Source organism: Leuciscus leuciscus (genome assembly GCF_965113295.1).
Source record: "Leuciscus leuciscus genome assembly, chromosome: 1".
Taxonomy (NCBI): domain Eukaryota; kingdom Metazoa; phylum Chordata; class Actinopteri; order Cypriniformes; family Leuciscidae; genus Leuciscus; species Leuciscus leuciscus.
In genome coordinates this window covers 71,187,672-71,208,765 of record NC_138725.1, presented here as the reverse complement: position 1 = coordinate 71,208,765, position 21,094 = coordinate 71,187,672, and the positions used below count along the sequence as shown (strand labels likewise).

Here is a 21,094-nt window from a genome sequence, read left to right as displayed (position 1 = left end):
GCAGAAGAGGAGGGTTGAGCAAATGAGGTAGTGCATTTTTTGCCATCAAAAGGAAGGCAGAAGGGATGCTTTGGATAACCATATCATAATGTTTACGATTGCACTGAAAATTTAATTTTGTACCAAAATCTTCAAAAGATACAATATTGCCATAACTGTCCAGTAAATGTGTGAGAGACCAAATGTTGTTTTCCATCCATTCATTAAAATACAGGGACTTATTTCTAAAGAGAATAAATCTGCAATTCCAGATGGGAACATGAGTGAAATTGTGTTTGTACAATAGTTTCCAATATAACAAAACTTGTGAATGAAATGCAGACAGTTTTACAGGAAGTTTTGGAACATCAAAATCACAGCGCAAAAACAAATCAATGCCTCCCATTTTTTTAAACAATTCCCTGGAGACACAATACCAGAAGCTGGGATATTGAGAAGTACCCCCCGTCTCTCTCTTGAAACCAACACGGAAGTGAGTTAAACTGCAATTCATTAACTGGCCGCTTGGCCTGGCTGCAGAAGTGAGTCAAATCTGTATCTCCCTCATGTTAAAATTACCAACTTTACAGCAGAAAAAAACATGTTTACAGCCTGGATCTCTATGTGGCTTTGGTCTATACAGCTAATTTTGCCCTTCATAACAACTGTGAGGGGGGTGAATTTTTTTATAACTCATCCGTTTAGTTGATTAATATTTAAATGTAAGGGTGTGGCCACTTGAGTGACAGATGGATTGCCGCTGTCAATGCTAGGCCGTTTGTCTGCTGTTACTAGCCGTCACTTCACCTCAGCAAATGTTAGCTGCTGAACTTGCCTTCTCTGCAGTGTTTGTGCTTTTTTTCGGGATTATTTCCTAAAATGTAATACTTGGGTACAAAGCCCACGTCTTTGGATTCCGTCGTTATCGTTTGAGAGAACAACCAGCGCTGTATTTCAGTTGTTTTCCTCTGTGAACATGGATGGATGTCAGACAATTTCTTTGCTTTTTGGGGTTTTCAAATTTAAAACGTCAATAAAGTCTCGTTCGTTCTGCTATCATGGAACAGATGGATTATAATATGCTTATGTACTGTCAGATGAAATCATGCAGGCGTCGGCGCTTTCTCCGTCCGTGCATTAAATGCACTTGAATGAGCGCGGATTTTCTAGCGCATTTACTTGCACTTCAAAGGCAATATATCTATGGTTTAACGGTTTGACCAATTTGAGAGGGGGCCAAAATCAGAATTTAAAATGTGTTGGAAAAAATTCACTCTTACTAGAATGATTATTGACTTTTGTGTATTTCAGTTAACGCTGTCTCTAATGTGAATTTCTTTTTTGGGGTTTTGATGGTGTGACCACTGGGGGAGCTCTAGACATATTTTTGTATTCTGTTAGCTAGCATTGAAGAAGAGCTGTATACGTTTGTCTGAACACGCAGTAAAGGAGGACGCACTTTTTGTTCTGTGCGTTTGACTAAACAATGAGTAGGCTACTCTGAGTCTTTACTAAAAACCAACAGGTTATGGGCCCAGAACTAGAACGCTACAGTGACCCTGCTGAAAGGCTTGTTGAAGAAATTGACCGACTGTGAGTAAAAATGAGCTCGGATTCCAAGACGGTGACAAATGTTTCATTAAACGGAGCAAACTACCCCACGTGGAAAGTGCAATGTCGGATGGCATTGATGAGAGATGGACTATGGGACTTGGTAAATGGTACAGAGACTGCCTGTACAGGACTTCGCAGACCGAAGCGCCCGCGCCCTCAGATCACTTGGACGTGGCTGTGGTTACAAGAGGTAAAAACGATATAAATACTGTTCGTTTTCTCACTCAAACCGCTCGTTTCGTGTCTTAGGCCATCAATGTGTACTTATGATGGGGAATTGTTTTAATTTGGACTCTGTGCTTGTGTTTTGAGACAGTGACCATAGACCTGCATTATATGACTGACAGACAAGAACGGTTTGACCTAAAAATATAAAAATTGAAACTACTGCGGAAACAAAGACACCTACATCTTGGATGCCCTTGAGGTAAGCTAAAACATATCAAAAATTAATTTCAAAGTGAACTATCCCTTTAAGATATTTGTAATGAAAAACGAGACAAAAATCTCTGTTTTACTTTTGGCAGAAGCACGGCAATGTGTTGCCTCCTGTTTTCTGGTGCATGATTAATCCAGTGGAGGACGGCTTCAAACACCACCTCCTCCTGTCTGACATTCAGCTCATCCTCAATGATCTCCAGCTGCTCCAGGGAGAGCTCCAGGAACTCCTCAGATTCGTCCAGAACCTCCTCAAAGTGCTGCAGGATAAAGTGCTGTGCTTTACCTCGGAGCTTTGAGCAGAAGTAAAAGTCCTCTGTAAACTTGTAGATGCAGTTCTCTGGGCATAAGTGTGTCTCCAGGAACTGACAGCAGGCGTCTACAAGATCTGAGATTAAAGTCATGTCAGCCGCCACTAGTGTTGTCAAAAGACCCGGTACTTCGGTACTAATTTTTTTTTAAACGTCACGGTACCAGGTTTTCTCAAACCCGGTACTTGATGCGCGTGCAGTTGTGTCCTCTTCATAAAATCGCTAATGGCGATCGGCGGTGCTGCTGCTGATGTGGTGCTGATGTTTTTGCGCGTGCAGATTCGTTATTTAAAATGGCGCGCGGCAAGCGCGCTCATAATAGAAGCGGCGCGCTCGCTTTTCCATGTGCGTTCATGGATGCATAGCAACGACAGACGCCACGGGAGTACAAACGCTTGTGCGAACTGCGCTCTCCATGACGACGAGGAAGTGTGACATAGGCCTATTAATTGATTTCTAGCCCTTGCATTAGCTTTACTACTAGATATATTTATGGAGATGAGAAATAAAAAGCCGTCATTAATATCAGTCCGTCAGAAAAGCAGTTCTAGTCTTATTCTTGGCTGGATAACTCTTAGCAGGTTTAAAAAGCCCTTTTAAAGTTAAATATGAATACAGTTTTGGATTAAATAAAAGTATAGTCAAGTCAAATAAAACATATTTTATCTCCTGTATAGTTTGGTAATGCTACAATAAGATACCATTCATTAACATCACTTAATGCGTTATCTAACATAACACATTGAGTGAACAATATATTTTTATAACATTAATTAATGTTTGTGAATGTTATTTAATACAAAACACTTGATTGGTCATGTTTGTTCACTTCATTCATTGTGCATTAAATAATGTTAACAGAAATAATGTTAACTTTTGATTTTAAAAATGTATTTTTAAATTAACCCCTAAAGGAGAATAATTGCGACAGTATATAACTATTGTTTTTTTTGTTAGGTCATTTTATCTAATGTTATCTAACAAATGGAATCTTATTGTAAAGTGTTTTTAATACTACAGTTTCCATCTTTGTGATATACACTTTAATATAATTATGTACATTTAATCTAAATTAAGCTTTGGTACCGAAATTGGTACCGAGAACCGTGGATTTTCACTGGTATCGGTACCGAATACTGAAATTTTGGTACCGTGACAACACTAGCCGCCACCAAGAGCTCCAGCACATTCTCCTGAGTAATGAGCACAGATCTTGTGTACGCATACTGGATAATAAGAGGCATGATGTCTCTGGATATTCCTTGAATTTCACACACATGTTGTGCTGGGCTGCTCCAGTTGTTGGAGAAAAGAGCCCTGTGAACAAATTTGACAATGAAATACAGACATTAATAATGAGCATAAATAAAATAACTTTTCGTTATTTACATTTTAATTTCAGCCAAATTTACTTAGAGAAACAGATTAACGTTAGTTTCCTATATTAAATTTGAAATGCTGGGTAAAACTTCATTCATAGCCACTTCTAGAATCAAATTTCAAGAATGGTTTTTCCTAGATATTATAGTTACATTCATTTTTCTGGCAATACACTCATTCATTTTCATGCATTTATATATTTGGACTTAGGCAGTTTCAACAGTATAATGTTGGCAGTGGAAATTATTTATAATTATAATCATTTCTTGGTAATTTGCGCACAATTGCAGTTCAAATGCTTCTTCTCACCTAGAGTAGGAGCTGCAGCCACACATGATGATCTTGTGCACTTGAAATTCTCTGTCATCTGATATGATAATCATGTCAGTGTGTTCACCCAGTAAACGTGCTTCATCAAACACGGCCAAAGCTGTTCTTATGTTCTCCATGTTCTCTCAGGACTGTAAATGTATTCAGTCTTCTCTCCTCAAACTCTCTTCAGTTTGTGTCTTGGCCACATAATTATTATAGAGTTTTGTTTTATCGATTCCTTTTGACTGAAACATCTTCACAGTAACAAAGATATTAAAATTGATTAAAAAAATTAACAACGATCACGTGTGTTTCGTGTTTATTCGAACACCTTTAGTTACTCTTAAAGCTCACAAATCAGTTTTTTATAACAGTAAACACTCTTTTCATGTCGTATGTTATATTGTGTCATGTTTATCAAATTAAAACTGATTAAAAAACGTATAGACTCCACTTCATTAATAGTAGCAATTATGTTGAACTTTATTCTTGTTCAAACAGACGCTGTATGAAGCAGTACATAAAGTAGGCCTATTGAATGAAAATGTCTCTGAAACATCTGTGTATTATTTGGCCAATATTCATAGGTGTCATTTACACTGGGGACGCTGGGGACATGTCCCCACCACTTTTTGAAATGGCTGATTTTGTCCCCACCACTTTTTGAAAGCATTTGGTTAAAATGTTCTGAAAAATCAAGCGAACCAAGAAATGTTAAAGGTTTATTTGCACAAAATAAAACATGCAATGCAGTTTAGATACAGAAAGAAACAATGTACATTGTCCAAAAAAAGTAACTTAAACAAAATAAACTATTACTGATTCTAAAATGACCCAAAAACATGCATGCGCCGATCAGTAACTTGAACAAATTCTTGACACAGTTTCTTCTTGTCCAAGTTATAAATTCTCTCTCTGTGAACATGACAAACAGCCACACTGTTGAGTCGGGTTTGTGACATTGAAGAGCGCAGCCAGGTCTTCAGGTCTTCGTCATGCATTGACCGTTCTAATCACACAAGTGTGATCGTACGCTCCAGGGACCAGCCTAGACTGATCACACCGGTGTGATCGTACGCTCCAGGGACCAGCCTAGACTGATCACACCGGTGTGATCGTACGTGCGAAAGGGTTAAATGTTTAGCTAGCTAAGTTACTGCATTTTTCTACAATTGATTATCCTGTGCAGTGTTGCCATATTGGGCGTCCAATTGACCCTTCGCAAAACCACGCCCCGAACACGTAGATTGGCTACTGACCAATGTCAGTCTTATACACTCAAAAAAATGAACTAGGAAGGTTGTGCACTTTACATGATATATTTATATTTAGTTTACTTATAATAATTGTGTTTGTTGACTTGAAATGTTTTTTTTTCTATTAAGGTCCACATAATTATGTCTCAACTTAACAGTACAAAATCCTAACGTGTCGTCTAAACACAAACCATTTATGTTAAGTAAATAATTCTTACATCCAGCGGGTGGCAGTATAGTGCGACGCCAACTGCCATTTTGCCCTAACTTAATTTGATTGTGTTCAATCTGCTTAATATGTAAAATTTAAGTTTACTTAATCCGTTTGTGTTGGATTACATGAATGATTTGTGTTGCATTAACTGAAACTGGGCAGTGCTTGTTAGTTCCCAGCATGCTTTGCATATGGTTGAATTAAGAGAGAATAAATGTTCAAATTAAGTGTTATTTTATGTTTTTTTGAGAAAATGAGAAAAGGGGAAGACTTGATAGTGTGTAATTGTGTTTAATGTTCAATTACATTGGAATGATTAGAACCATTTAAATTACAGTGGGTTATCCTTGTGGAGAAGTGTGGAGCATTTTGTTTGGCTGTGGACTGATTTAGTTACTTTTAACTGCTTTGGTTGAAGGAACATGTAAATCTTAGCATTTAAGATGCTAATATGTGCTACTGCTAACAAATAGCTAGCTATAGTCTATCAATTTAATTATGTGTCACTAAAATAAATGAAATATTAATGGATGAATGAAAATAACAAACACATAAGTTGGATGCAAATTAAGTAAATTAGTTGGGTTGACACTATTAAATTAAGCTGTGTCCAACCATAGTAAATAAGTTGAATCAACCTTAATAAATTAAGTTGACCCAACGTAAGTACATTAAATTGGAATAACAGAATTGCATAATGCTGAAATAAAGCAAGTTAATCATGTGGAAATCATTTCCATGATTTTTTTATGTTCATTCAAAGAGTTATTTTTTTGAGTGTATTGAACTCTACGTTTAGCTAGCTACACAGAGGCTGCGTGGTCTGTAAACAACATAAGCCGGTTCTCGGCTTTTTTTTTAAACGTCACGGTACCAGGTTTTCTCAAACCCGGTACTTGATGCGCGTGCAGTTGTGTCCTCTTCATAAAATCGCTAATGGCGATCGGCGGTGCTGCTGCTGATGTGGTGCTGATGTTTTTGCGCGTGCAGATACGTTATTTAAAATGGCGCGCGGCAAGCGCGCTCATAATAGAAGCGGCGCGCTCGCTTTTCCATGTGCGTTCATGGATGCATAGCAACGACAGACGCCACGGGAGTACAAACGCTTGTGCGAACTGCGCTCTCCATGACGACGAGGAAGTGTGACATAGGCCTATTAATTGATTTCTAGCCCTTGCATTAGCTTTACTACTAGATATATTTATGGAGATGAGAAATAAAAAGCCGTCATTAATATCAGTCCGTCAGAAAAGCAGTTCTAGTCTTATTCTTGGCTGGATAACTCTTAGCAGGTTTAAAAAGCCCTTTTAAAGTTAAATATGAATACAGTTTTGGATTAAATAAAAGTATAGTCAAGTCAAATAAAACATATTTTATCTCCTGTATAGTTTGGTAATGCTACAATAAGATACCATTCATTAACATCACTTAATGCGTTACCTAACATAACACATTGAGTGAACAATATATTTTTATAACATTAATTAATGTTTGTGAATGTTATTTAATACAAAACACTTGATTGGTCATGTTTGTTCACTTCATTCATTGTGCATTAAATAATGTTAACAGAAATAATGTTAACTTTTGATTTTAAAAATTTAAATTAACCCCTAAAGGAGAATAATTGCGACAGTATATAACTATTGTTTTTTTTGTTAGGTCATTTTATCTAATGTTATCTAACAAATGGAATCTTATTGTAAAGTGTTTTTAATACTACAGTTTCCATCTTTGTGATATACACTTTAATATAATTATGTACATTTAATCTAAATTAAGCTTTGGTACCGAAATTGGTACCGAGAACCGTGGATTTTCACTGGTATCGGTACCGAATACTGAAATTTTGGTACCGTGACAACACTAGCCGCCACCAAGAGCTCCAGCACATTCTCCTGAGTAATGAGCACAGATCTTGTGTACGCATACTGGATAATAAGAGGCATGATGTCTCTGGATATTCCTTGAATTTCACACACATGTTGTGCTGGGCTGCTCCAGTTGTTGGAGAAAAGAGCCCTGTGAACAAATTTGACAATGAAATACAGACATTAATAATGAGCATAAATAAAATAACTTTTCGTTATTTACATTTTAATTTCAGCCAAATTTACTTAGAGAAACAGATTAACGTTAGTTTCCTATATTAAATTTGAAATGCTGGGTAAAACTTCATTCATAGCCACTTCTAGAATCAAATTTCAAGAATGGTTTTTCCTAGATATTATAGTTACATTCATTTTTCTGGCAATACACTCATTCATTTTCATGCATTTATATATTTGGACTTAGGCAGTTTCAACAGTATAATGTTGGCAGTGGAAATTATTTATAATTATAATCATTTCTTGGTAATTTGCGCACAATTGCAGTTCAAATGCTTCTTCTCACCTAGAGTAGGAGCTGCAGCCACACATGATGATCTTGTGCACTTGAAATTCTCTGTCATCTGATATGATAATCATGTCAGTGTGTTCACCCAGTAAACGTGCTTCATCAAACACGGCCAAAGCTGTTCTTATGTTCTCCATGTTCTCTCAGGACTGTAAATGTATTCAGTCTTCTCTCCTCAAACTCTCTTCAGTTTGTGTCTTGGCCACATAATTATTATAGAGTTTTGTTTTATCGATTCCTTTTGACTGAAACATCTTCACAGTAACAAAGATATTAAAATTGATTAAAAAAATTAACAACGATCACGTGTGTTTCGTGTTTATTCGAACACCTTTAGTTACTCTTAAAGCTCACAAATCAGTTTTTTATAACAGTAAACACTCTTTTCATGTCGTATGTTATATTGTGTCATGTTTATCAAATTAAAACTGATTAAAAAACGTATAGACTCCACTTCATTAATAGTAGCAATTATGTTGAACTTTATTCTTGTTCAAACAGACGCTGTATGAAGCAGTACATAAAGTAGGCCTATTGAATGAAAATGTCTCTGAAACATCTGTGTATTATTTGGCCAATATTCATAGGTGTCATTTACACTGGGGACGCTGGGGACATGTCCCCACCACTTTTTGAAATGGCTGATTTTGTCCCCACCACTTTTTGAAAGCATTTGGTTAAAATGTTCTGAAAAATCAAGCGAACCAAGAAATGTTAAAGGTTTATTTGCACAAAATAAAACATGCAATGCAGTTTAGATACAGAAAGAAACAATGTACATTGTCCAAAAAAAGTAACTTAAACAAAATAAACTATTACTGATTCTAAAATGACCCAAAAACATGCATGCGCCGATCAGTAACTTGAACAAATTCTTGACACAGTTTCTTCTTGTCCAAGTTATAAATTCTCTCTCTGTGAACATGACAAACAGCCACACTGTTGAGTCGGGTTTGTGACATTGAAGAGCGCAGCCAGGTCTTCAGGTCTTCGTCATGCATTGACCGTTCTAATCACACAAGTGTGATCGTACGCTCCAGGGACCAGCCTAGACTGATCACACCGGTGTGATCGTACGCTCCAGGGACCAGCCTAGACTGATCACACCGGTGTGATCGTACGCTCCAGGGACCAGCCTAGACTGATCACACCGGTGTGATCGTACGCTCCAGGGACCAGCCTAGACTGATCACACCGGTGTGATCGTACGTGCGAAAGGGTTAAATGTTTAGCTAGCTAAGTTACTGCATTTTTCTACAATTGATTATCCTGTGCAGTGTTGCCATATTGGGCGTCCAATTGACCCTTCGCAAAACCACGCCCCGAACACGTAGATTGGCTACTGACCAATGTCAGTCTTATACACTCAAAAAAATGAACTAGGAAGGTTGTGCACTTTACATGATATATTTATATTTAGTTTACTTATAATAATTGTGTTTGTTGACTTGAAATGTTTTTTTTCTATTAAGGTCCACATAATTATGTCTCAACTTAACAGTACAAAATCCTAACGTTTCGTCAAAACACAAACCATTTATGTTAAGTAAATAATTCTTACATCCAGCGGGTGGCAGTATAGTGCGACGCCAACTGGCATTTTGCCCTAACTTAATTTGATTGTGTTCAATCTGCTTAATATGTAAAATTTAAGTTTACTTAATCCGTTTGTGTTGCATTAACTGAAACTGGGCAGTGCTTGTTAGTTCCCAGCATGCTTTGCATATGGTTGAATTAAGAGAGAATAAATGTTCAAATTAAGTGTTATTTTATGTTTTTTTGAGAAAATGAGAAAAGGGGAAGACTTGATAGTGTGTAATTGTGTTTAATGTTCAATTACATTGGAATGATTAGAACCATTTAAATTACAGTGGGTTATCCTTGTGGAGAAGTGTGGAGCATTTTGTTTGGCTGTGGACTGATTTAGTTACTTTTAACTGCTTTGGTTGAAGGAACATGTAAATCTTAGCATTTAAGATGCTAATATGTGCTACTGCTAACAAATAGCTAGCTATAGTCTATCAATTTAATTATGTGTCACTAAAATAAATGAAATATTAATGGATGAATGAAAATAACAAACACATAAGTTGGATGCAAATTAAGTAAATTAGTTGGGTTGACACTATTAAATTAAGCTGTGTCCAACCATAGTAAATAAGTTGAATCAACCTTAATAAATTAAGTTGACCCAACGTAAGTACATTAAATTGGAATAACAGAATTGCATAATGCTGAAATAAAGCAAGTTAATCATGTGGAAATCATTTCCATGATTTTTTTATGTTCATTCAAAGAGTTATTTTTTTGAGTGTATTGAACTCTACGTTTAGCTAGCTACACAGAGGCTGCGTGGTCTGTAAACAACATAAGCCGGTTCTCGGCCCTCAAGCTGGAAGTTAGCTAACGTTAGTTCGAAATTCCATGGGACTACCGCTCCTTTCCAGCTTCATGGATTTGCGCTCTGGCCTGAGCAGGAATAGATGGACATGATGCACTATGTTCAAACCTCGAAGTGTTGGGGAGGAGGTTTCATTTATCCATGTATTAGCCCGGCTAACATCGTTAGTTCTTCTTGAAGTTTTAACATTTTTCAACTTTAAGAGAAGATGTTGATCAACAGTACAGGTAGGGGAGTTTTTATATAGCATATATGTGTGATTGATTTTGTTAATTGTAGCCGATTAAGTAATTTACAGATCAATGAAAAAAACTGGCTTTGTGTGTGTGTGTGCGTGCGAGAGAGAGAGGGCCTGTGTGCCATCTTATAGTTTTAAAATAGTTTGAATTTTAGTGTGGGTTTTTTTGTGGCATACATAATGACAGTATTTATCACGGCACTTTATATTGTTTACGCTGCGATGTGCGATGGCAGAGGAGGATTTCACATTTTGTGGATTTGATTCTCTAACTGCACTGCATTCTATGTTGGTTGCAAATCCCACATTGTTTTAATTTTATCAGGTGTTATTTGATGCAGATATGTTGCGTTGTATGCTTGGTGTGTTTTCTTTTACATATGTAATGAATTTCATTGTAATCATTGACTTAACGCGCTGCTGTTTTCTACAGTATGGTGCTTTGGCACTGTTCGGTTGAGCTGGTGTTGCAGGGACTGTTACATGTGCAGTCGACATTGTTGAGGGTTTTATGCTGAGTATTTTCCTGTTGTTGACTGGCCTACGCTATGCCCATTTTTGATGCGCCGTTATTCAATATTTTTCCCGTCCTGCTGTAATGTTTTTATATATATATATATATAATGCACGTGTGTGTTTCTGGGTGTGTGATTGCACCTGACAAATGTATTGTGACACTGTGTACTTTCTCTCTATGGCTCTGCTTTTACCTCAAGGTCATCAAATGATTAGTTCCAAACAAAACTTAAAACAACTGCATTGTAATTCAACACAAGACCTCAATTATGTTTCTGATGAATGTTTAATGAATAGCTTTTTTTATATATATACACGTGTGCAATAATTCACTGCATATAGAAACATGCTTTCAACACTGGTACAACAGTGGGACAGCTTATCACCATAAGCCACTTAAACTGACTTACAGAAGCGCTGGTTTATTACGTTTCAAGAGGTAGATCAGTGCTGAAACAGACATCAATCTATTCCAGATACTTCAAACTGGTTTGAACTGACTGAAAGCACTGGGTCTGATTCAGATCAACACTGCGAGATGGTTAAGAATGGAAAAGCGAGTTACTAATCACATATTATGTATTTGATATAACTTGACGCGTATGCATAAAAAGGTTTATTAAATCTTATTTAGATTGACGTTACAGATGAACACTCTGTACACGAACAGAGCTTGTGTCTCGCCCTGCTGTAAACATTTCATTCAAACAATGGAGCGGCTCCTATTGGAGGAGCTCTACAGTGATGTCACCGGTTCATCTTCTGATTGGTTGAGGTCTTTGTTGCGCTCTGTGGTGTCATGGAATGAGGACTGGAGCGGGACGTCCTGCGACAGGCAGTCCATGGAGGACAGGGGCTGATCCCTCACTGAAATACTGGAAGCTGTGGTAGTGGAGGGCAGAGGTGAAAGGTTAAAGATCACTCAACTGCTTATAAATATAAATAAATAAATTAAATGTACTTTTGTGCAGTAAAGTCACCACCATGACACTATAATGTTTATATTAGAAATTACATTAAAGCACATGTTAGTTTAGTTGACCATAAATGCTTGTCAGTTCATTCAGCAGTAACTTTAACCATATTTCAAAGACAGTAGATGTAATTTTTAAATGACATATAAAGACGTACTTAAGTCAACTAAAGTTTAGATAATTGCATGTAATATATGTAAACTGTAATCCATTTTTATATTGGAATAGACATGCAGTTAAGTGTCCCAAATCACATTCACATTCAGTTCACACTATCATATTATTACTATTATATATATTATTTCCATAATAAATACTCTTTTTAAAAGTATGCTGAATTGTACTTTTTTTTTTTTCGCAAGGGAATAATCATTAACAGTGTGGGTCGAGTCACACAGTGAAGTTTAATTCTCTCTAACTTTAAAAATAAAAAAAACAGTGACAGTGATACTTGCCTTAACAAACACCACTGATCATTTCTAGAATATGTTTTCATGCTTGATTGTTCAAAAAATGCATTATTTTTCACATATTTTACATTATTACAGCACCTCACTCCCCAGTCTGGTTTAACGTGTCGTTTTCGTTGAAGTCCCTCTTTCTGAAATGTGATGTGATTGGTTAACTGGAACAGTGTGTTGTGATTGGCATAGCTTAGCGTGTGTTCGGGAAATGTCACGCCCCGCCATAACCGCGAGCTCTATTCAGATGTAAATATTAACAATGGCGTCAATTTCAAACCATTTCAAGCCCGATTCAGACCCTGACAATGTTAACGAACAAGAGGATCGTGCAGAACGGATTTCAAGCAAGGACTTTCCGAGTACGGATATCACAGGGCGTTTCAGAGTGGTATGTTTTTTTTGTATTTTTCTTATAGATATGATGTTATCCACCATTTAATCATATTTGTTGGAAAACTATAGTAATACAGACAGTAATCGATCAGAAAATCATGGATAATTTTCCTAATGCCGGGGACACTAAAGACTAGCTGAAACATTCTAAGACTGAACTGAACACACTTACAGACTGTTTCCAACGACTGGAGCAGATTCTGAACACCGACTGTGAACGCAACTATTTGTCTCTGACTCGTCGCGTTTGGGCATTATCAGTCGTAAGTATCAAATTACATTCATAATCGGCCTTACAGTTGTTAAGTGTGTCCCCTGCTTAAGGGGTGGTGAACAATCTTACAAAAGCAAGAGCTTACAAAAGCTAAAGTAAACACTACATCAATACTGTAATGTTAGCAAAGATATTGAATAAAACTAGAATAACACAAGATGCGTCACTCGTATTGTTTTGAATGGGAGAAAGTGCAATGCTCAATATGGCGAATAAGTCCCGCCTTCTAAATAAGAGCCAATCGGAGATTGGTAAAGTTATCGTGTCCCTGCAGCTGCTGTTAGAAGCTCCGGTTCCAATAGAAACAATCAGACATTGAAACATCAGACACAGCTTCCACTGTGCATGTACATTAGCTTGATCCAGCCTGAAAAATTTTGTTTTCTGTCATGATTCGAGCGTTTAGAAATAAAATTGTTATAAGAAATAAAATTGAGACAGTTGTTGTTAAAATGTATTGATGTTAGTTAACAGGCTAGCAGAGGCAAAGCTTTGCCCTTCGTTTACATCATAGCTATTATAGCAACTACATAAAACGTATAATTGGAACTGTTAATAGAAAACACAACTACAAATAATAATACAAGTTGTGATCCATAAACAACAGATTGTCCCGACAAAATGGGAACGGCTACTTCTTTCAGGAGAAGCTTTTGTGCGTATAGCCTGCATTGTACTCTCTACTGGAAGCTTTTCTCCGTAAAACGTTCAGCGCACAGACAAACGTTGAGGTTATAATGTTCAGGAACAGTGTTAAAAATACATTTTAACCTCTCTAAGGGCCCTTTCACACCTGAAAGTCCGCACCAAGGTCCGAACCAGAGTTCATGTTTTGATACATTGTATACATTTGGTTAGTTTTGGTTTGGTTTCACATTGCAATTATGCGAGCGCACTAAATAACTTTTCATGACGTACTTGAGTCCTGTCGTCATCATCTATATGGGCTGCATCTTAACATTGATTGGTTTGTAAACGGACGTGTGTCTGACGTCAGCGTGTTGTCAATTCGGCAGGTAACTTTGACAAGGATGAATGAACAGACGCATATCGTTGCCACTATACTGTTATTATTACGGCATTACGACCTGCAGCACCAACTATACTCGAGGCTAGTTCAAATTCGCCAAATGAACGTCCTCATTGTGCAAACATTTTATCATCGCCGGCAAGACAAATGTGTGTGTGTGTGTGTGTGTGTGTGTGTGTGTGTGTGTGTGTGTGTGGAAGAAACGCAGGACTGACAGATCTGCACATAAATATTCTTCTTCAGTTGTTTAGACTACGCGGGAACCACCGGAACTTCCTGTAAATGGTCCGAAAAGTCCGAACCACACAGAAAATGCTTTCACACTAGAAACGAACCAAATCTTTGTTCAGTTTGATCCGGACCGAGACTACCTCTTTTCGTCGGACCAAATTTCGTCTGTTTGGTCCGGGGGAGGTTTCACACCTGTAATTTTGATTCGGACCAAACTGAAAAGTCCGAAAGTCCGGACCAAACAAGGTAGGTGTGAAAGGGCCCTAAGTTTGTCAGTCTTAAGACAAACTTTTACCAGGGTGGAAAAAACAGTGACTCTTCATCTTCTCTAGCACAGCTTAGCCAGGCCTCGCCAACTTTTTTTGCGTATTCCGTGGGCGTAGATTATTATAAAAGTGGATTCTGTTAAATAAAATATCACCCTTTTGGAGTGGACTTTGAGTTTTGTCACCTTGTAGATCTTTTTTATGCTCAAATAGCAACATTACACACTAACTAAAGTTGAAAAAGTGGAAAAGCACAACAGGACCCCTTTAAAGCCGGCTCCTCATAACACACCTGAGTGGCTGCGCTGAGTCTTGGCACTTCCACGGCCAGTATCCACTACACTGGACCTCTGGGACTGCGAGCGGCTCTCCTTGTCTTTGCTCTTCCAGTTTCCTGAAACACCATCAACGATCCACATGTCAGGCATGAGGGCAGTGACAGAAACACTGACCTTTATCAGTCAGCTTTGTTCCTGAAGTCAGTCAGCGGTGTTTCGAAATCTATTAATCTATTAATAGATCTATTAATTCATCCAGAAATACATTACAAATGCAATTCATACATGCAATGACTAAGATACACCTCTTTTATGATGATCATGTTTCAAATTTCTAAATTAAAATTGATTTTAATATTTTTTTTTCTCTTGAACAAACCCAGCAGGTTCCAGATGAATCACATTCCAAACTTGCATCCATTCAGAAAAAAATAAAAGACTTGTGCCCGGTTTCACAGGCAAGGCTTAAAGGGGTTAGTTCACCCAAAAATAAAAATTCTGCCATCATTTACTCACCATCATGTCGTTCCAAACCCGTAAGACTTTCATTCATCTTCTAATTACAAATTAAGAGCTTTTTGATGAAGTCTGAGAGCTTTCTCCTCCATTGACAGCTATGCAACTAACACTTTGATGCTTCAAAAAGTTCATAAAGAGATCGTAAAACTAATCCAAATGAATTGAGCGGTTTAGTCCAAATTTTCTGAAGAGACTATCGCTTTAAATCGCTTTTATTCACAAGTTGCTCATCAACTCCCACATCAGATGTGCTAAACGGAAGCTCAAGCATGTTCACTTGACGTGTGAAAACCAATGAGGTTTGATACTTGCCTTGACAAACACCACTGATCATTTCACACATGCTGCTGCTGGGACTCGGGAGCCGCCCAGAAAAAAACAGTCTGACTTTGTTTACCATTGACTAATTTGACGTCTCCGTTAGTTCAGGCATGGATAAGATATACACACAGCACAGGACATAACCTTGTGAGCCTCAACTTGGGCAGAGACAGGGTATTTAAAGTTCAAAGGTCAAGAACAGCACCTCAGTGTTACCAGCCCTTCAACACCGTTAGCCCTGTAACTAAAATAGCTTGTGCAGTGTTCATTTACAGCCAACTTAAACATCTTCGTTCTTCACTGCTGTGCGTGTGTTTAAAGGGGTCCTATTATCAGGGCCGGCGCTAGCCATTTGGGTGCCCTAAGCACAAATGCTTGGCGGTGCCCCTCCAACCCCCCACCAACCACCCACCAAAGAAATAACAACCATTCAGAATTTCTTAGTTAGGTTCTCTTTACTTCCAAAATAACTGCTGCAAATAAATAATTTTACATTAACAATGGCACCAAACATGAAAAGAAATAAATAATATAAAGGTTAAAATTATAAATACCAAATACCACCACAATTACTAAAAACACAGATTTGGAACTGAACAATGTAAACACAGAAAGTTAAAAGTGCAAAAAAAGTTTAAAGTGCAAATAACAGTATAAGCATGAATTTTAAAGTGCACATTTTAAACTGCAAATAACCATACATAACTGCACAGTAGAATTTACTCAACAGAGGGACTACATCTCTATAAAGAGACATTCTGCTATTCTATAGAACTATATTAAACATTTTCACTACCATCAGTTGTCAGAGGCCCTACAGAGGCACACGCCTACATTTCCTAGCTGCAAAATCATCTATCAGGTCATCATATGACAGTTTCTGAGCCACGTCCCCATTGATGCTGATGAAAGCCAGGCCACTTAAACGTTCCTGCCCCACTGATGAACGCAGGTACGTTTTGATGAGTTTGAGCTAAAGTTCTAAAGTTCACCTTACCAAGAGGCAGATAGACATTGTATTGAAGCGAAGAAATTACAATAGGGAACGTTTTGCACTAATAGCCTATGCACACATCTGTAACGTAATAGCCTACCTAGGGGGAAAATTTGCTTTATTTGTCATTCAAATATGACGATGAGGACCCCAACGATTGGCCTTCCTTTCCTTCTCAAACAAACTAACTGCATCTTTAACAGCCCAAGTTTCAAAATTTCCCGGGGGAGAAACCCCCTGGACCCCCGTTAAAATAAAAGACTCAACATAAAGCCCCGGATCTTTTGCACTACTAGCGACGCCGCGACATGCATACACGCAAGGGCTACAAAACTAACATTTTTATTTAAAACATTGTCTTACCGGCAAGCGACGCGCGAGCATCATCCCGCTGTCTCTTCTTTTTTCTTTTTCGCGCCCCCGACTCTTGGTGCCTTTTCGAAGCCATGTCTGAGGTCGGTGTCTGCCAAATTTGACATTGATTGAGGCATAATCGAACAGACCACTGGGAGGTGGGGAAGGGGGGCACCAGAGGGTGACTGGCACAGGAGATTCACCTTTTTCTCGACTAATTTGGTCTAGGCCTATATTACTTTTGTATTGCTTTTGTATATTAACATGCTTTAGACATATTTTATTTGTTATTTATACTAGTAGCCTATTGTGATGATTTTTCACGACCCAGATTTTTTGGTGCCCCCCCAAGCACTTGGTGCCCTACGCGCAGTGCGTGATGTGCGTGTGCGGAGCGCCGGCCCTGCCTATTATATCCTTTTACGAAGTCTTGATTTTGTTTTTGGGGTGTACTAGAATATGTTTTCATGCTTGATTGTTCAAAAACACATTATTTTTCACATATTTTACATTATTGCAGCTCCTCTCTACCCAGTCTGGTTGAACGTGTCCTTTTCGTTGAAGTCCCTCCTTCCTACATGCGAAATGTGCTGCGATTGGTTAGCTGGAACAGTGCGTGTTGTGATTCGCATAGCTTAGCGTGTGTTCAGGAATTGTCCCGCCCCTCCATAACCGCAAGCTCTACTCAGATGCAAATATTAACGATGGCATCAATTTCAAACCATTTCAAACCCGATTCAGACCCTGACAATGTTAACGAACAAGAAGATCGTGCAGAACGGATTTCAAGCTAGGACTTTCCGAGTACGGATTTCACAGGGTGTTTCAGAGTGGTCTGTTTTTTTGTATTTTTCTTATAGATATGATGTTATCCACCATTTAATCATATTTTTGGGAAAATGTTCTCATGCCAACGAATGGAGCAATTCCAAAATCGATCAAAAAATCATGGATGATTTTCCTAATGCCGGGGACACTTAACGACTGAACGGATGTGCAGAACGGATTTCAAGCACGGACTTTGCAAGCTCAGATTTCACAGGGCGTTTCAGAGTGGTCTGTTTTTTTATTTTCTTATAGAAATCAATGACGTTCATTCTTGTGTTACGCAGCACATCGGTTCGCTGATGTATGTTTAAATGTGAATAAAAGTCTAAATTAAATCTGTTCATCATATAAAGCGATCGAGTCTCTTCAGAAAATTTGGACTAAGCCGCTCAATTCATATGGATTAGTTATGGTTTAACTTTTTGAAGTGTCAAAGTTGTAGTTGCGTAGCTGTCAATGGAGGAACAGAAATCTCTCCAATTTTATCATTTGTGTTCTGAAGATAAACGAAAATCTTACGCGTTTGGAACAACACAAGGGTGAGTAATTAATGACAGAACTTTCATTTTTGGGTGAACTAACCCTTTAAGTCTAGTCCCAGTCTAAACTGAATGTTTGAGCTGTTTTAACTGAAAGCAACTTGCACAAATGAAACTTTGCTCGAAGTATCACCAGGGGCTCTACACATGAACTCGAGCATTGAGAACATTGTTTCATTGTTTGTGTACACAGAGTTTACTAAAAAGAACGATTTTGAACAACTCACTGTAGCTGTTGTTGTTTCCGTCCGCCGGCATTTTGACAGTCAAAAATAGTCGATCTCTGAATGCAACTTAACAGGGAGGAGAGTAAAGATGGAAAGCTCCTCCTAAAGCTTAGTTCCATACAAATTCACAGATAATTTGTTGTTTTGTCGTTAGTGAAAAATCAATATTGACCTTGTATTTGAAATAGGATCCTCATATAAGAAGCAATACTAAAATTCAGAGTCAGTTCATTCACATTTGGAGATCGACTATTTTTGACTGTCAAAATGCCGGCGGACAGAAACAACAACAGCTACAGTGAGTCGTTCAAAACCTTTCTTTTTAGTAAACTCTGCATACACAAACAATGTTCTCAATGCTGGAGTTCATGTGTAGAGCCCCTGGTGATACTTTGAGCAAAGTTTCATGTTGTGTCGAGCCTTCTTAGTGTTTTAAAAATATCCTGCCCCAAGCACTCCCATTCACAAGGCAATGTCACCGAAAACGAAACTACGGTCAAATCATTCCAATTATGCTTTTAAACGAAAGTTCGCCTCGGGTAGATTAACAAAAAGACCCTAGGTTGCATTTTGGCGAGAGTTACCCTTTAAAATGTCCGTGCCATTGTTTTGTCTCAAGATGCACACCAGTAATGTTTTTTTTCTTCCAAGGCACATTTATAAAAGCTATTTAAATGTCCTAATTTAACTAAGGCCTAATCCTGGATTAATCTAAGCCCTGTTTGTGAAACCAGGCCTTGAGGTAGAATAATCTTTTATGAGGAAATGAAATGCTTATCAAATCAAGCACTGATAATCATGTAATTGAATCAGAAACAACGAAACCGAAAAAAAAACCAGAAACCGTTTTTTTTAACCAAAAAAAAAAAAAAACGTTATCAAAAGAAAAGGCGACGGTCAAAGAAGTGGAGACAACGCGAGCATGGACTATACTTTTGTTTTGTTTCCCGGTGCTTCCTCGCCGCCTCGTCACCTCGCTTTCTGATTGGCTACACGCCACAGCCCACAGGCTGCGTGCTCGTTTGTCCCCGGGGGACACCACACACACGAGGAGAAATCGGGCCAAAACAATCCAACATGTTGGATATCCCCGATTTGAGATCGGAGCGGTCCCGACGTCCTTCCGAGCAGACGAGAGCAGCCTTAACACACCACACACGGCAGGAATATCTGATCAGATTATTTTACGATACTCTGAGCATCCTTAAGATTGTCGGAAGGGGTGAATCGGGGCTAAAATCTGCCTAATTATCCTGCCGTGTGAACCAGGCTTTATATATGATTATTCCTCTATGAATCTTCAAGAAAAAGACTTCTGCTTTGTTGGGAAACAGACTTCTGACCTTAAAAACTGGACTCATCTTCTCATAAATCATCTTTACTGCGTGACATGGACAAGCTGCCAAACTTTTGCTCGGTCAAGCATGACATGGCTCATCTGCCAAGCAGGTGTATTTCGTATGACTTTCAACCATCTTTCCTTGATTCAGTGACACAATGAAGAGCAAAGATCTGAGGCTAATTTTCCTCCAGGTCTGTTGTCACTTCCCAATGGTTTCTCATTGCAGCTCTGTATATTAAAACATGATTGCGTATAAGATATACGCAATCTTCTGTATATTTCTGTCTGTTCCCGGGGTGCTCTTCCTCTCCCCCGCATTCTAGACAGTCTTCCATTGCAAGACGAGAATAAAGTGGGCCAAGCGTAGAGATGGGTTCATGTTAAGATGTGTGACGTAACAAGTCGTGAGGTGCAGCATGATCAGGGCCCCCGTATTGAGTCTGCACATTGTCCCGAACACAACAGAAGCTTCTACCATCAATGAACAGTTTCCAACACAAGAATCAATCATTCATGTGCTCAACTGTTCTCATGTCAGTTCCAGATCTAGAAAGCTGGCATAAATGGCCATGGCGATGGGGAAAGAATGAGATGCGAGGAAAACGTAGATTTGTATTAAGTAATAAACTTTAAACTTTACAAAACAAAGTGTTACCCTTTTTGTTTGTAGATTTTTGTAGATGTAATTTGCCTTTTTGCCTAATAATTTGGCAGTTCAAAACCTTCACCAAATGTAGTGTTGTCTTTACCCCTATATAACATATTCCTTATATTTTGATGTTTTAATCGAACTTGAAGGGTCATTAAAAGCAAATATAGTGTAAATATCCCCTCTGGCCACTAGTGTATGTTAAGGCTAGATGTTGCTGTGATTTTGACATGTGATCTTGCCTTCTCGAGGAGAGATGGTGGGTAATCTTGTCTCGGAGAGCCTCACTGCTCTGCTGTTCATTCGGCCCTTATAGACCTGTCCGTTCAAACCCATGATGTTCGCTTCTTCAGCC

At 38.3% G+C, this 21,094-nt stretch overlaps 1 protein-coding gene and 1 long non-coding RNA gene across 6 annotated transcripts in view; one reads left to right on the top strand and one right to left on the bottom strand.

Moving 5' to 3' along the window:
* The window catches only part of LOC309512654, a 72,037-nt gene that overhangs the window by 36,790 nt on the left and 14,153 nt on the right, over positions 1–21,094 (top strand). The window lies entirely within an intron of this gene.
* LOC309510551 (uncharacterized protein) overlaps positions 11,350–21,094 on the bottom strand; it is a 36,191-nt gene continuing 26,446 nt past the window's right edge. For 3 of the 5 annotated variants that reach the window (XM_082185381.1, XM_082185382.1, XM_082185384.1), the window contains 3 exons: positions 20,982–21,093; positions 14,981–15,082; positions 11,350–11,938 (listed from right to left, as the gene is read on the bottom strand). In XM_082185381.1, coding sequence (XP_082041507.1) covers positions 11,793–11,938; positions 14,981–15,082; positions 20,982–21,093 — 360 coding nt within the window. In that variant the 3' untranslated portion in view covers positions 11,350–11,792. The remainder of the gene's footprint in view (positions 11,939–14,980; positions 15,083–20,981; position 21,094) is intronic. The other 2 variants (XM_082185383.1, XM_082185385.1) reach the window with 2 other exon arrangements.